General features: G+C 34.2%; 1 protein-coding gene across 25 annotated transcripts in view; it reads left to right on the forward strand.

The window, feature by feature from the left end:
- DST (dystonin) overlaps nt 1-17,291 on the forward strand; it is a 489,857-nt gene that overhangs the window by 422,144 nt on the left and 50,422 nt on the right. For all 25 annotated transcript variants that reach the window (XM_037843232.1, XM_037843222.1, XM_037843223.1 and 22 more), the window contains 8 exons: nt 3,954-4,073; nt 4,277-4,384; nt 6,277-6,495; nt 10,037-10,240; nt 11,425-11,656; nt 14,185-14,411; nt 15,794-15,916; nt 16,052-16,153. In XM_037843232.1, coding sequence (XP_037699160.1) covers nt 3,954-4,073; nt 4,277-4,384; nt 6,277-6,495; nt 10,037-10,240; nt 11,425-11,656; nt 14,185-14,411; nt 15,794-15,916; nt 16,052-16,153 — 1,335 coding nt within the window. The remainder of the gene's footprint in view (nt 1-3,953; nt 4,074-4,276; nt 4,385-6,276; nt 6,496-10,036; nt 10,241-11,424; nt 11,657-14,184; nt 14,412-15,793; nt 15,917-16,051; nt 16,154-17,291) is intronic.

The following is a 17,291-nucleotide window of genomic DNA, read 5'->3' on the forward strand; positions in this document are numbered from 1 at the left end:
CACTAGCTGGGTAATCTTTGGTAGGTTAGTTAACCTCTCTGCATCTGTTTCTTCAGCTATAAATGGAGTTAAATGTGATTCCTACATTATATAGTTGTAAAGATAAAGGAGATATTTCATGTTAAGCTCTTAGAACAATGCATTCAGTAGAATGCTGGCCATTACTATTTCAGAGCATGTTTTTCAGGACTATTTAGAGATAGCCACTTCACATGTCTTTCACTGTTAGGAAATTTGTGAAATGTTAATTCATCTATTATAGGTGTTATAATAAAGTCCAGGGATACTACCTATTTTCCAGGAGGTTGTTATGGATATTGAGATTATCTACAATTTATTTGAAGTCAAATTTTGCTACTTGTATCAGCAGTAAACACATATATTAAAATTGGGTCTACTAATATTGCTCTCCATGTTGCTCACAGGTAAAATGATCCATTTTTATGGTCCATTGGAAATGTAGATATTAATCAGTCATTTGAGTGAATCATAGACCTAAAATGCCTTGCTGTACTATAAATTGCTTATTGTAGACCTTGTGGCTTTTCCATTTGTTACTTAACAATAAATATTTGCTAATTTAATAAAAGCTTCTCAAAAGGCAGAAGGAAAATTTCTGCATGAAGCCTTGTTTTCTTTTGGCAGTGCAAATATTTGCCTTGGTTAAATAAACAATGATTGAGTTCCAGCTTTCGGTTTTGGCAACTTAGATAGTATCAGCATACTGTTTTTTGTTGGATATTTTTTATATAAGGGGGAGAAATGTAGTGTTAAACTAATATTAACACTAACACCCTAACTTTTTCTTATTAGGACTGTCATATAAATACTAAAAATAGCCTGAATACAAACAAGTGGGATGGCATCACTTTATTTTTTTTAGCAACCAGTAGAAGAAGAAAAATGACTGTTAAATTTTATTCAGATATCTTGCAGCATCTGCTCACAGGTAGAAAGGCCTGGTCTGTTTTGTTGTTGTTTGTTTGTTTGTTTTCCAGTTTTATACTCTTTAAGTGAATCCATATGATCAAGTACTATATGTGGCTTCATTGTTTATGGCATGAAGCTAATAATCCACACATAGAAGACTCCTCCACTTATGTCATAAGGATCATTTTTTCCATACCCGAAAATTCTGAATTAGTTGAGGAAATGTTATTTTTCAATTTTCTGTTGATCAATAATTGCTAATCAGTAGTTTCCTTTGAAGCTAAATAATAGTAAAAAAATTATTGAAGCTGTTTAAAATAGACTTTTTCAAATTAGTTACCAAGATTCCTTCTGCAGTCTGCCTTGTTCTTATTTGTCCCAATATTAGGGAAAGTAATTAATCAGTCAACAAAAACATTGTTTAACATCATCATGTGCAAATCATTAGTGCTTTGATAAGTTTTTTTTTATGCCACTTCCTATAAAATAATATATAAAGTCATGATAAGTATAGGAAAAACAAGTAATTCTTCCTGAATATATAAATTTACACAAAGTCGTTCTGGAAGCTCTGCACTTATATTAGAATTCACCCATTCTTATAGCCAAAGCTCTGAATTATCTATCTGGAACAACTTTAGTATGTCCAGGATCTTCTTACAACTTGATACTCAAAGGAGAGCCCAGTGTGCCAAATGTGTTCTAATCAGTACAAGGGACAGTAGCTGCAGCCCAGACTCTATGCTAGTCTTAAAGCATAGTTTTTTGTTAGATGGTGTATATTAAAATTTTGATCAAGTAGCACTTTTGGAGATTATTATGTAAATCTTTGTTTAAGCCATATCTTCCCTGCCCTTTCCTAGAGTTTTTTAGATAAAGGTGAGGTTATTATTTTTACCCCTGTTCTATTTCTGTTTGGGCTCATTATTTAGATGAATGTTACCCTAAATTTTTTCTATCTAAAATGTTGACCAAAAAAAAAAAAGATTTAACTTGCAAATAAGTAGGGTAGCTATGTATTTATTATTTATTTATGCATTCATTTGTTTGTTCATTATTTGGTAAAGATGAAAGCAATTGGATTCTTGATAGTTAGAAAAAATTTTAAATAAATTAATATCAGGTGTTTATTTGCTTCTCTAATTTGTTATTTTTGATTTATGAGATCACAGCCATAACACCATTCCTATTCAGTAATGTTAAGATTTGTGCCAGCTTCCTGCTGGCAGGCTGCTTCCTAATGACTAAGTAAAGTCTACCTATAAGATTGACAAATATTATTTTTTTTAAAAAAAATAGTATCCCATGTTGATGAGGGTAAAGAAAACTCGTCTTGTGGGAGTATAAATTAGAATAGTCTATCTGAAGGGCAGTTTGGCAATACATATCTAAAAGAAAATACGAATAGGAACTTACAGATATAAAAACCCACACAGTGTTCTTGTTTTGTTTTTTGTTTTTTTTAACTTTTAAGATTATTTTAGGTTCTTATGCAGTTAGTTGCAGGTATAAGAAATAATGCAGAGAGATCTCATTGTACACTTTTCACAGTTTCCCCAGGGGTAATATCTTGTAGATTTATAGGACAGTACCACCAGCAGGATACTGACGGTAATAGAGTCAAGATACAGAACATTTCCATCACCACAAGGATCCAGTATGTTGCCCTGCTAAAGCCACACCCACCTCCCTCCCCCTTCCATCTCCATCATACAGTATGTAACCTTTCAGGATTGGAATTTTTCACTCAGTGTAATTCCCTTGAGAGCCATCCAATTTGTTGTATGTATCAATAGTTTGTTCCTTTTACTTGTTTAGTAGTATTCCATGGTTTGGATGGACCACACATTTTTAAACCACCTGTTGGAGAACATCTGGGTTGTTTCCAGTTTGAGTCTATTATGAATAAAGTTGCTATAAACATTAATTTTCTGTGTGAACATAAGTTGTTATTTCTCTGGATAAATGCCCAGGAATGCAATTTCTAGGTCATATGGTAGTTGTATATTTAGTTTTTTAAGAAACTGCTAAGTTGTTTTCCAGATTGGCTGTACCATTGTGTATTCCCATCAGATGTATGAGTAATCCATTTTCTTCATATCCTCACTGGCAGTTGTTTTGTCACTGTTTCTTATTTTAGCCATTCCAATCAGTGTGTAGTGATATATCATTGTGGTTTTAATTTGCATTTCCTTAACGATGTTTCTTTTCATGTACTTATTTTCCATCTGTATATTCTCTTCTCGTGGAATGTCTCTTGATGTATTTTTCCATTTTCAAATCAAAATATTTGCTGTTTTACTATTGTATTTTGAGAATTCTTTATGTCTGATAGATAACTAGACCTTTGTCAGATGTATAGTCTATGAATATTGTTGCCTAGTCTGTAGTGTTTCTTTTTCATCCTCTTAACAGAGTCTTTCACAGTGCAAAAGTCTTTAATTTTTAAAAAGTTCAATTTACTGGTTTGTTCTTTTGGGAATCCTGATTTTGATGTCAATATGAAATGAGATTTGGCGTATACTCTGTATAAAGAGACACACATATGTACACATACACCTATATACACACACATATAGTATAATAAGTAAATGGGAGTGTTTCATTAGTTTTGCCTGGAATCATATCCTTTGACTGCAGATTGCTACCTGAATATCATATGGTTTGAGGTGACAGATGAAATGATTGAAAGACAGAACATGGTCTCCAGCTGTTAACTTTTTATACCTGTTACGTTGGTATGGTACTCCTGAGGAGAAAATTCTTAAGACTACCAGAAAAGAAGGCAGCGGTGCTGGCTGTCCTAAAATCATTAATGAGATTTTATGGATGCAATGCATTTAATTACTCTGTGGAAAGTTCTTTCTGTTTTACTTCAGTCTTTAACATGAATTACTTCAGGATGCCCTGAAGAGAGAAGTTAAGATTTTCTACTTGTGTAATATTTAAAGGAAATGTAGATAGGTATCTTTATGGTACCAGTTACAGAAACTTGCTGACCTAATTATTTATGTTCTGTTTAGTTTGACCAAGCAGCTGATGCTGAGTTATCCTGGATTGCTGAAACAAGAAAGAAATTGATGTCTCTGGGTGACATTAGGCTTGAGCAAGACCAGACCTCTGCTCAGCTGCAGGTTCAAAAGGTGAAGAAATACATTTCCGGTTGCCATCTTAAATCATTTGCTGACACCATCCAAGACTAGAAAATGGACTTGCATGGTTTACTTTTCAAGACCTCTCTAGTGTAATTTGGTATTTTTAACTGCTTTGCATAATTGTTTTCATTTAAGTCATACATTCTCTCTCTGTGTGTCTCTCTCTCTCATCTTGTTTTGGAAAATCCCAGACATTCACCATGGAGATTTTGAGACACAAGGATATTATTGATGAACTTGTTAAATCTGGGGATAAAATCATGACCACATGCAGTGAAGAGGAAAAGCAGTCTATGAAGGTATAATTTTGTCTGTGTGTCCAGTAGTGAGACTCTTCAATAAACAGCATGTATTAAGCTTTCAGTCTTAGAAAAGCACTTTTCCTTTTTCCAAAGCTGCTATTTAAGCAGCTAAATCATTAGTTTTAAATGAGGCATTTTTCAAGCTTACAGAATAGCAATGAAAGGAATATTCCTTAAGGGAATCATCATGAGGATAATCTTTTTAAATAGACATAAAAGCTATTAAAAAAGTTTTGAGTCCTTAAATTACTGGCACACATTAAACTTTCTATTAATGTTAGCTGTATTATCACCATTATTAGCAGTATAAAGTATTATTTGTATGTGTCAACTATTGTCTATATGCTTCAGGAACATTTGAGTCCCTTGAACTTAAGCAAACCAAGATATATGTGGTTCTCTCTAATGCTGAAATCTATTCTGTATAAAGTTACAGTAGCTATATAAGAAAAAATAAGCTGAATAATTAAGGAAGCCTCCAGTTTATATAGTTTTAATGAGACTTTAAATTGATGGAAAACCATCCACATGTAAAAATGTTTGGTTTAAATCCATATTCAGACATCTTAGCAGCCTAAAGAAATTAATGTCCTTTAATGCTTCTGGCAGGAAAATATCCCATGGCAAAAAATTATATAGATATTTATACCTAAGATCACATTGTAAAGGGCATACATTGCTTTTAAGGTATACCAGAGGTAAAATAATAGAATTCATACTATACATTGGTTCTCTCTCTTATATTTATACTCCACAAATGTTTATAACTGAATCTTTCCTTCATTATTTTTTGCAAAGATTCTGACATGAAAAAATACACATCAAATTTCTAAGAGACTCTTGAGCCAAGATTCCCTATGTTTGAACCTGGCCTTGCCATTCAAGTTGTGTGATCTTGGGCAATTTATTTCACCTCTTTATACCTTGTTTTCTTCATTTATATGATGTGGATAAAATAATAAACTTTTTCATCATCATCATCATTAGTATATGAGACTTCTGTAGTCTCTCATTATCACTTTGTCAGTTTTCCTTATTTTTACAAATATTATTACAAATAGATTTCTAAATAAAGTCCTATATTATTGAACCCAGAGTTAGAATTGATTTATACTACTTAATGGTTTGCCTGTGTCTTTCTTGGGCTTTTATGCCTCACAGACCCTAGAACAACTTCATACCTATAATCGGTTTTTTTATAGGTCAAACTGAATAGATCTTCAACATTCACTCAAGACAGCAATGTTTTTTTAATGCAGTAATTGAGTGGGTGACTTCCAGAAAAAGCTGATACTCATTGGGAAACATTGTGTTCATTCTCTTCAGATCATCATGAAGTATCTGTAGTTTCTTGGGTTTCTATTGTGCCTTATCTTCTGGTATTAGTTTCTGATGTTAATTTACATCATAACCTAGAACACTGCAACTTCCCCCGTAAGATCAGAGTACATCATAATGTCCTACTTTGATTCTAATATATATAAATAATTTTGACTAGCAATTCAACTTACAATTTCACTTGTTAAAGGTATTCCTTATTTTCCCCTAGAAAGTAAAGTAAATGTTTCTAGAATCACATGAGACTTGTTTTCTAACCTAGAAGTAGATGATATTTTAAGCATGGCTGGAAAATTTTGCTTTTGATGTTTGGAGAGCTCAAGCTTTTATTCATAAAAACTTGACACCTCTCTTTAATTTAAAATGAACTTTGTTTATACCTAGAAACAATTAAAGCCTAGATCAAGTTTATTGATTTATGAAATTCACATACATTTGTTGTGTGCCTACTCTGTATGCTTGGCATGCAGTGATGGACAAGGGATTTGTGCATTCTGGAGGAATGTGTGCTCTGTGACTAATTAAATGCATTTCATCATCTGATTAACTAGAAAAAACTGGACAAGGTATTGAAGAACTATGATGCCATCTGCCAGATAAACTCAGAGAGGTATCTACAGCTGGAACGAGCACAGTCCCTGGTTAACCAGTTCTGGGAAACATATGAAGAACTTTGGCCATGGTTGACAGAAACACAAAGAATCATCTCTCAGCTTCCTGCACCAGCTCTTGAATATGAAACTCTAAGACAACAGCAGGAAGAACACCGGGTAAGTGCAGTAGAATAGAGTATGTTGTCTTCCCCAATAAAATAGAATTTTGATTTTTATGGTGATTTTTAATGCTATTAGACACTTTACATGATTAAGATATTTTAATAATACTGTGTTCTATTCTACACAGTATGCCTGCCTCATAGTTGCTAACCTCATTGTTGATTCCCTATAGTCCAGTGTTATAGTCAGAAGACACACATGGGTAGAACCCATTGTATATGTCATTAATTGTACCACAGCTTTCTTTTTAATAGTATGCCATATAAACCATATGGATAGGATAACAAAATTCCCATTTTAAAATGTTAGAGAAATAAGCCCTGGAAGTGCCTTCAATTTACACATGTTGCCTGAGATTTACACTTTATATGTAGTGGTTATTGCCATCTAGAATTTAAGTAAAGAGTAGGAATATATGGAAGGTGCATCATACAGACAAGGCCATTGAGCATGGGCAAAATGTACAATATAGTCAATATGTCAAAATAGCTAACTCTATGAAAAGAAACAAGGCTGAAGTATAGAGGAAAATTGGTGTTTTTTTTCTTTTTGGAGTAAACAAGGGAGTATATTTACATCTGTAAAAATATTGTTTTGAACTTATGTCCAAAATCCTCATTTCAGTGGCCACCTGTGGCTTCAAAATGCAAGGTTTGGATGAGAGAAAGTTCAGGATTGTAAGAAAAATATGTGGAGTTCTTGCTGTTTTTGGATTTGTCAACCTATTTGCTCCCCTAGATCTGTACAAAATGTACTATGAGGTTGATCACTGTGTGTGTGTGTGTGTTTGTGTGCATGTGTGTGATGTTTAACCATGGTTATATTACATCACTGCTTGAAATATGTGACTTATTTTTTAATCTTGTTTACATTTTAATGTACTAGTTCATTGGTATTGAAGACTATTTCACTGAATATTTATTTAGAAGAGAGCTTTAAGAACTCTTAAATGCAAAAATAGAAATTTTATGGAATTGTAGCTAAATTACTCAACAGGGGAAAGACTTAAAAACTACACAGAGCTAAATTTAATTTTAGTATAAAAATTTATTTGTGGCAGAAACCCTGATACCTACCCACGGAATAATTTTTGATATAAAACAGTTCATAGATTTCTTCAACTCCTAGGTGATATTGAATAGTTTTGTTCTTTCTAGCATAACATCAAATAGTATGGAAAGGCTCATTATTGAACCAAAATTTCAAAATTGAGTTAATTTTCCTTTTATTGCTGCATAATCTTTAAACTCTTAAAACAATATATGACTGTATGTATGAAGATGACATACATCCAGTTCTACATTGAGAGCTTTATAGCCAAGTCTTCACATTGTTCACACTTAAAAGCTTCCCTGTTTCAGAGTATTTGGAACTTTCTGGAATAGCATTTCTTCTCACATTCCACAACTTCCTCTCACATTTTTTGTTTGTTTGTTTGTTTTTTGTTTGTTTGTTTGGAGGAGGGGGCAATCTTTTAGTTCCTAGGACCACGAATGAAAAATGACTCCAAGGGACATGTTAACCAAGTAATACATATCTTAAGGGATTTTGGTATCTTCAGTCTTGGATTCCTATGACAGAATGTCTCCAAGAATCGTTTTGACATGTATGAGACAAAAGTCGTCTCCTATTGGATCCTTTTCCCAAGCATACACGTGCCCAGGGAGACATCTGGTAGATGTTCTCTGTCATGGAACAGTCTTAAAGCTCATCTCATGACCCCTCAAGCTAAGGTATCTCATAGTGGTGCTGCACAGGTGATATCTGCCTAGACTCTGGGCATCTCAAGAAATCTCAGGAGATCTCTCATTTCACTTGAGAATCTCTTGATAACCTAGAGTGTAAGCTTGTTTTCCAATTGGACATTATATGATATTGAAACTATAGAATATGTATAACATCTACAGCCTTCCTCTTCTTTGAGACTGTATATTTGCAGAGACTACATCACCACCTCCATTCTGCAAAACAGCGTAAGATATGAGCAAATCATGTGAAACAGAAAAGAAAACCTCAGCCTGGGATACATAGGCACTAGGTCCTCATGTAGGAATAGACACCCCTTTTCTATTGAATTTGCTTTTATTTAGCCCTTTTCCAAAAGGGGTTGAGGCAACCTTCAGAAAAACTTAAAAATTGATATATTACATATGAATAATTAATTTATCTTGTACACAATTTTCTCAACAATTTCTCAAAATAATTCGTATCACTGATTTTAGTGGGTGCTTTCAATAAGAGTATGTGGCCTTCCTGGTGATTCTTCTTGATAAAGGATAAAAATAAAAATATTTCCAGGAAAAGATTGGTAGCATGTCTCCAAACTCTCTTTTCTGAAATATAATTTTTGTTAGAGAAGCTTATGTTAGGGGCTAGATAGCAAACAGTTTGGAGACATACTTTCTGGTGAGGACAAGAAACTGCTGATTAGGGAACCCAATCAATAATCTGATACCAATGGAAGGTTCTTCAGTGCTACATAGAGATTAGCTTCGGAGGAACCATGAAGGCAAAGAAATGTCTCTGTGAGAGTGGTTTTGGATTTGGCTCAGAAATAACTACTCAACAGAGGTCTTGGGATATTCCAGCTTTATTTAGGCTCCCAACGCATAATCATTCTTAGAAGAAAAGGGCTCTTCTTGAATTCCTCACCCACCAATTAGTATAAATATCATTGTATTTCTTGATTAGATGACAAAATTATGCAAAATATTTGTCACCTCTTTTCCTTAAATATAACTTACAAATAATGCTCAGTATGTAACTGTATATTTGATAGATTGATTCTTCTTATAGCATTTAACATTTTAAATTAACATAGAAATAGATTCATTCATGTATGTATATATATCCATGCATACATGTATGATAAATAATATAATATCTGTATACATTTGATATTGGTTCACACATATAAATACAATGCCTTGTGGGCTTACCTCACCCTAACTTTCCTTTACCTATAGTTTTTTTCTCTCAACATTGTCTGCCTTCTATTGAACTTTTCTACTTTCCCTTTTTATCTTGCTTTTCCTTTCTTCCTCTGTCCTTTCCTCCCCTCTCCCCCCTGCCTTTGTCCCCTTCGCTATCTCCCTTCCTTCTTTTGTTACTATTTTTGTATATATCATGACTGTATAGAAAGGGACACTGAGAGTTAAGGCTTGGTCTCTTTTGGTTGGAAACAAAATGACTTCAGAATTCTTTTATGCCATATGACCTTTGGCTAATGCTCTTATCAAAATGTACTGCCCTTGATATGAAATGTATAATGAACTGTGATTCATTATTTCACTCAACCATCGTTTTTGTGTGTACCCTTAAAGGGGCTTTTCCATGACCTGACTGTTGTTTAATTTTTGTGAGCGGGCTGTCTCTTCCTGGCAAAGAGTTGCATGAGCCATCATTTGTTAAATACCTTGTAATGGGGAGGGTATTTGTTTAGAGTTTCTTTCCAGCTGGATACATTGAGGGTGTAGACAGCTGCAATATGGAGTGTTGAGCCTGAGATACTGAGAAACTTTTTGGTTTGTTGTAGCAACTGCGAGAGTTGATAGCTGAACACAAGCCTCATATAGATAAGATGAACAAAACTGGGCCACAGTTACTGGAATTGAGCCCAGGGGAAGGCTTTTCTATCCAAGAGAAGTATGTAGCAGCTGACACCCTTTACAGTCAAATTAAAGAAGATGTCAAAAAGCGTGCTGTGGCACTGGATGAAGCCATTTCTCAGTCCACTCAGGTAATCATTTACACTGGGAATGTAATTGGGTTCTTCCAAACAGCAGAGCATGGAAAGAAATTTTCCTGGATTTCTCAATTAAATTTCGACTAATGATTATTTTGTTGCATTAACACTGGGTACTGATGTCATTTCTTGGAGGTGATGTTTGCTTTCATCCAGTCTTTATATTTCACCTTCTGCTTATAGATACAATAAAATAATTTCATTGTCTTAGAAAGTGTAATTATCTTTAATAATAAGACACTCACCAAAGGCAAAATGAAGACTGTGAATAATAGGCTGGACAAAAAGGAAAAAAATACGTAAATTTGGGAACCGATTTTCTCCTTTTTTGAAGATGTATTATTTTTAAGAAGTTGAATTTTGAAATTATCTGCAGATTTTAAGTTTTTGCTGTTTGATTATTATCATCAGATACACTGACATTACACTTCCATTTTCTGCAATCCCACGTGATGTTTCCTTAAATTTTAAGGATAGTGTATAATCTATGAATGAACAAATTTTTATACCTTTGCTTAATTGTATGTGGTAATACCTTTTGCAAACAAAACTTTCAAATTCTTTCATGTGCCATAGAAACTCTTCCGATTGTGTTTGACCATTAATTAGAATAGAAACTTCTCATTTGACACAGTTTAATTTTTAACATTTTTAATATTTTTTAACATTTTTCAGTTAAGGAAATGTATAGCATAAAGAATCCCTTTGATCTAGTCAAAACTGTCCATAAATTTCACATTTAGTAATGTAACTTTTTATATTATGCCAAAATAATCAGTAAAAATTGTGAAAACAAGTTTTGATAGTGAAATACCCAGTTTATTGAACTTAATTTCTTTAATTAATTTGAATTATGATAATAAGCAACAGGTAAGTAAGATAGTGCTTCAAGATGGCCTATTATACATTAAAACATACCATTTCTTAATGAAAACACTCAATTATTTATAAGAAACTAAGTCTGGTCTACATAAGCAGGGAGAAGCAGAGAGATACATACAAGTCATGATCTTAAAAATATCTTCAAACTCTGTTATTACTCTTTGGGTGGATGCATTGTTAAAGGGACCAAGATTTAGCTCTTTATTGTGACATTAAATAGATGTCTTTTCATTTCAGTTCCACATTTGGTATTACAGATCATTTCCCTATAAATGATCCCTTTGTTTTACTGCTAGTTCCACGACAAGATAGATCAGATACTTGAGAGCCTGGTACGCATCGTGGAGCGTTTGAAGCAACCTCCTTCCATCTCTGCTGAGGTCGAGAAGATTAAGGAGCAGATCAGTGAAAATAAGAATGTGTCAGTGGACATGGAAAAGCTACAACCATTGTATGAAACTCTTAAACAGAGGGGAGAGGAAATGATTGCTCGATCTGGGGGCACTGATAAAGACATATCTGCCAAAGGTAATAATTTTGAAATAAGGGAACAATTGAACCTTACTTTTAAAACAATTCTGAATTTTCATGCTGTTTACTAATAGTTCAACTGAATAACAAAATGCCAGATCTTAGAAAAGATTTTACAAATAGGATACCAATATGTGGTTGGACCGTGTACATAAATCCCTTTTAACAACTTCCTGTGTTTGTGAAATCAATTGGTTAAATACAAAATGTTCCATCATACAAAAAAACGTGTGTTTTAATACAGGCCTTCTAAACCAATTGACTAAAGCATAATGATAATATGACCAAGCCTAGGGATTTTTTTTTCTACGATATAATCTGTGCTGCTTTATTTATTACATAAAGCGTACTTGATCTCGTAGCTATAGTAATGGCAACCACAACCGTAGTCAGCCATCTTAGAGATGTGAGCTGTGGGTCAAAAGGAAGAGGATGTGCCAATTTCTTGTCAGAAACCATGGAGGCAAGAAGGCAGTGGGATGACATATTTAAAGTGCTGAACATAAAATACCTGCCAACCAAGAATTCTATACCTGGCAAAACTGCCTTTCAAAAATGAGGGAGAGGGTAAGACATTCCCTGATAAACAAAATCTAAGGGAGTTGGTCACCACTAGACCAGCCCTGTAAGAGATGTTAAAGAGAGTTCTGCAGGTTGAAATGAAAGGACAATAGGCAATAGATTGGAGCCACATGAAAAAAAAATAAAGATCTCTAAGGAAGGGTAACAAGAGGGATAAATACAAATTCCACTAATATTGTACTTTTGGTGTTATTCCACTTTTCACTTCCTACAAGATTTAAAAGGCGAATGTATAAAATGTAAAGATAAATCAGTGGTTTGGGACTCATAATGTAAAAATATGTAATTTGTGACAAGAACTTCATAAAGGTAGGGGGTGGAGGGGTATAGGAACATAGTTTGTGTATTCTGTTGAAGTTAAATTAGTATCAGAGCAAACTAGATTATTACAGATTTAGGGTGTTAAATTTAAGACCCATTGTAAACTACAGAGGAAATATAGTAGAGTGTGCAATCTCGTAGAGACGCAAATTAGAGTACAGATTGCCAGGGGTGGAGGGCAGGAGAAACAGAGCGTTATTATAAAATGGGTGTAGGAAGATGGGAAAGTTTTAGTAATACAAGATGATTAGGATACCACAACACAATGAATGTGATTAATCCCACTGAGTTACATGCTTGGAGGGGTTGAGATGGATAAGTTTATATTGTATAGATATTCCTACAGTAAAAATAGAGAGCAACTAAAGAGACAATAACAATTGAAGGCTATGCATGATTCTGGATGGGATCTAACAAAGGGGAGAAGACTCCAAAGAACATTATTGGGAAATATGAAAAAATTAGAATACAGACTTTTTTTTTTTAATCTTCGTTTTATTGAGATATATTCACATACCACGCAGTCATACAAAACAAATTGTACATTCGATTGTTCACAGTACCATTACATAGTTGTACATTCATCACCTAAATCAATCCCTGACACCTTCATTAGCACACACACAAAAATAACAAGAATAATAATTAAAGTGAAAAAGAGCAATTGAAGTAAAAAAGAACACTGGGTACCTTTGTCTGTTTGTTTGTTTGTTTCCTTCCCCTATTTTTCTACTCATCCATCCATAAACTAGACAAAGTGGAGTGTGGTCCTTATGGCTTTCCCAATCCCATTAGAATACAGACTTTAAGATTTATACCAATGTTAAATTTCTTGAACTTGATAACTATTCTTAAGATGGATACATAAGTGAATGTCCTTGTTCTTGGGAACTATACATGGCAATATTAAATGTTCAGGGAGCAAGATGTATATAACTTACATTCATTTGTTCAGAAAATGGATGAATAAATAGTTGGATGGATTGATAGACTGATGGATAGAATGATACAGCAAAGTTGGCAAAATGTTAAAATTGGTGGATCTTGGTATCTGGGGAGATAGGGGTATGGTGGATTTCTCTGTATAGGGGTTGTTATTGTAACTATCCTGTAAGTTTGGAAGTATTTCAAAATTAGAAGTTGAAAGAAAAAGGAAGAGCAGGTGCATATGTTTGCTGGAAATTTGTGATAAGGGTGTCAAAAATACATATGCTATATTTTTTATCTTCCTGTGACTGAAATGACAGCTTCATTCTTAATTTGTTTTTGGAGAACAAAATTAAAGGATATCCACTGAGGTGTTTATTTTACCTTGGGATTAAGGCCAGCGTTGGCAACCGTGAAAACTTCATAGATCTATTTTAAGCTCGCTTAGCTTTGAGCATCCACTTTGGTCAGGAAGAGACTTGGTTTTGGAGGAGTTAGAGGCCCTTAGATCTTGCTTTGTATGGGACAGACTTATGGGCCCAATGATACCTACTAGGATGGGGTCAATGAAAATTTGTCCAGTTTTAAATACTTAGCAAATTTAATCACTGCTTTCTGTGTGAACTAAGATGTTCTATTTTTATTGCTTAGTTGGGGCTAACATATAGCCTTGTTGGTATTGTTTTACTCCATAGCTGTTCAGGATAAGCTTGACCAAATGGTTTTCATTTGGGAGAACATACATGCATTGGTAGAAGAAAGGGAAGCCAAACTGCTGGATGTGATGGAACTAGCAGAAAAATTCTGGTGTGATCACATGTCATTGATAGTTACCACTAAAGATACACAAGATTTCATCCGGGACCTGGAGGATCCTGGAATTGATCCCTCAGTAGTAAAACAGCAGCAAGAAGCAGCAGAGGTAAGCAGAAAATCTCATTTCAAGTTAAATAATTTATTGTGGCATAATAAAACCTAGATTCTCTGGTTAATATTAGGAATCAGTCTGTTAAAATGTATTTTTGTTCCAAAAATGGTATGCACAGTCATGTTATGTGGTAGGGCATACCCATACATGTCTCTTGTAGAGAGTATATTTTTAAAAGTTTTCTCCATCCCCATTGCTTCTGCCTTATTTCAGGGCCTTATTATCTCTTCTTCTGACTTCCAAATCATCCAAGAGTGGTATCCCTGCCTGCAGAGTCTCTTTCCTTGGCAGGCCTATAACCTTGATGCCAGTTCTCTCTAGATCTGCTGTTATTGAGTCACGGCCTACTGGATAAAGTCCAGACTCCCTAGAAGAGAATACGCAGCCTTTTACATCCTAGCCTAGTATATGCATATGTTTCCAAAGCCATGTTTGCTCCTGCTCCTTCACACTAGCTCTTTCTCTTCTGTTAATTAGAAAAGGACTTTTTTTTCCAAAATTTTCTGTGCTCTTTCTAGCTTCCATACCTTTGCACCTTTTATTGTCTCACACTAGAATGTCTTTACGGCCACTCTTATGACAAAATTCCACTCAAATTTCAAGGTTCGGGGAGATTATTACCTCACTTGTAAAATCTTTTCTTATATACTTGGCAGAGTTAGTTCATCTGTGTTCCCCTAACACTCTCTTCTTGGAAAGAGCTCTACACATAATATGATTCATCATTGCTTATGCCCCTGTCTTTGCTAATGGATTGTGACCTCCTTGAGATCACTGGTTGTATCTATTTTTCTTCGTGTTCTCAATGCCTGAATCTTGGCTCATGCTTATGAAATGTTTTTTGAGGGAATAAATATATTTAACCAAAAAGATGAAAACAAAAGTAGAATACTGCATTTCTGTTGAAGTTTTGTTTTGTTTTTGTGCTTTACAGGTGCTAGGGTAATGAGATAAAATGTAAATCCAAGGCTAGATTATCCTAAATCTAATAAATACTTAACATATTTTAAATTATTTCCAACCTAGTTGGTTTGAGAAACAAAACGGTTTTCTACACTTTTCAATATTGTTGGTATTTTTAAAGATTTGGTCTACTATTTGTTACATGGAATTATAAATGTTATCTTTATAATAAATGTTTGACATTTGTTACTCATTTCAAGGATACTGTTTTCTCTTTTAAAAACATTCCTTCTGTTCTCTTGTTGAAAAATTAAATCACTTATTGCAGAAACTTAGAAAACAGAGAGAAGAAAATAATGATTGCCCATAATCTCACCTCCTAGAAAGAACTATCATTAATATCTTTATATACGTCTTTTTAGTTTCAGTGTGGTTTTGCTTAAAATTTCAAAGCTGCTGTTTTCATATTCTAGGCCATAAGGGAAGAAATAGATGGACTACAAGAAGAACTGGACATGGTCATTACCCTAGGCTCTGAACTCATCTCCGCATGTGGAGAACCTGATAAACCCCTTGTCAAGAAGAGCATAGATGAGGTACAGCTGGCGTGTTTTTTACTTTCATCAGAATGCTTTTTTTAAAAATTTAGTTAACTAAAATAATTTGATAGAAGTAGTTGAGAAATTTAACGTATGACACGAGGACTAAGAGTTCTAATATTTGTATTGTAGTTAAATTCTGCATGGGATTCTCTAAATAAAGCTTGGAAGGACCGGGTTGACAAACTTGATGAGGCGATGCAGGCTGCTGTTCAGTACCAGGATGGACTGCAGGTGAGGGGTGACGTATGCCTGCAGGTCTTAGTGGGAAGGAGGAATTGTGCTAATTAATGTCTACAGATGTGTGCATTGGCACCACCCCAAGACTGAAGTTTGTATGCAGTTGTGGACTAATCTATTCCTGCAGTTGTCTGAGCTACTTCAATTCATGTTTTACCTCTTAGAACATATTTCTCACACTAGAGAAATGTATAGATTTATATACATATATAAACACAATTTTATACGTGCGTTCAGTGAAATCTAAGTTGAAAGGAGATATTTTAATTTTTTTTAAGTGAAAGTAAATCTTCCCACTCACTACTTTTCATAAATGCCTTAGTACCAGACAGTGAAATGGAACTAAATCTGTGTTCTGTTCTAAAGGTGAGTGGACTAAGATGAAAGGAAATAAACACTATCTAAGAATATCACCGACTTTAAAGTCAGAAGTAAAGAAATTTGATTTGAAGCCAGTGTTCTCCATGCACTAAAATAGATTTCTGTTTTATTAGGTCATAATCTGCTGTGTAAGAAGGTGTTTTTTTTTTTCTTTTCCCTATATGTAATTCCTTCTCGTAGTTGTTTTTCACATTTCTTTAGAGTTCTTACCCAGTTTATTAACCATTTCTAGGTTGTGGGGTTTTTTTTAATACTAAATGTCTCCTGTCTGTTGAGGCCAACTCAGGGATATTTCTCTCCTTACCTTCTTAAGTTTGTTCCATTTCCTAACAGGCTGGCAAAAGTTGAATCACTCATCTCTCCTACCATATGGAAAAAAACGTTCTAAGTATTTCCGTAACACTGAGCAAATATTTTTTAAGCTCAGATGAGAACATCTTTTCCTTTTTGATTGTGCCACTGCATTTCTATATTTGTAAAAATAAATATCACAAGCCAGGCCTTGTGCCAGCTGAAAAATGTTTTGAACTATAGGCATATATGAAAAAAATTCATCACAAATAAAACCTCATTATAACCCTCCCTTTGTTTTTTTAATGAGAGTAGTAATTTACTGATTGTTTAGGTATCAGTCAATCTGTGGCCAATAACTAAAACGCACTCCAGCCCTCTGTCTGTGAGGCCAGGTCATGATTTTTCACTTAGCTTCAGTAGGTCATTTAGTTGTGCTCTCTTCTATGGCTAAAGATGA

This window comes from Choloepus didactylus, chromosome 7 (genome assembly GCF_015220235.1).
Source record: "Choloepus didactylus isolate mChoDid1 chromosome 7, mChoDid1.pri, whole genome shotgun sequence".
In the NCBI taxonomy this organism is placed as follows: domain Eukaryota; kingdom Metazoa; phylum Chordata; class Mammalia; order Pilosa; family Megalonychidae; genus Choloepus; species Choloepus didactylus.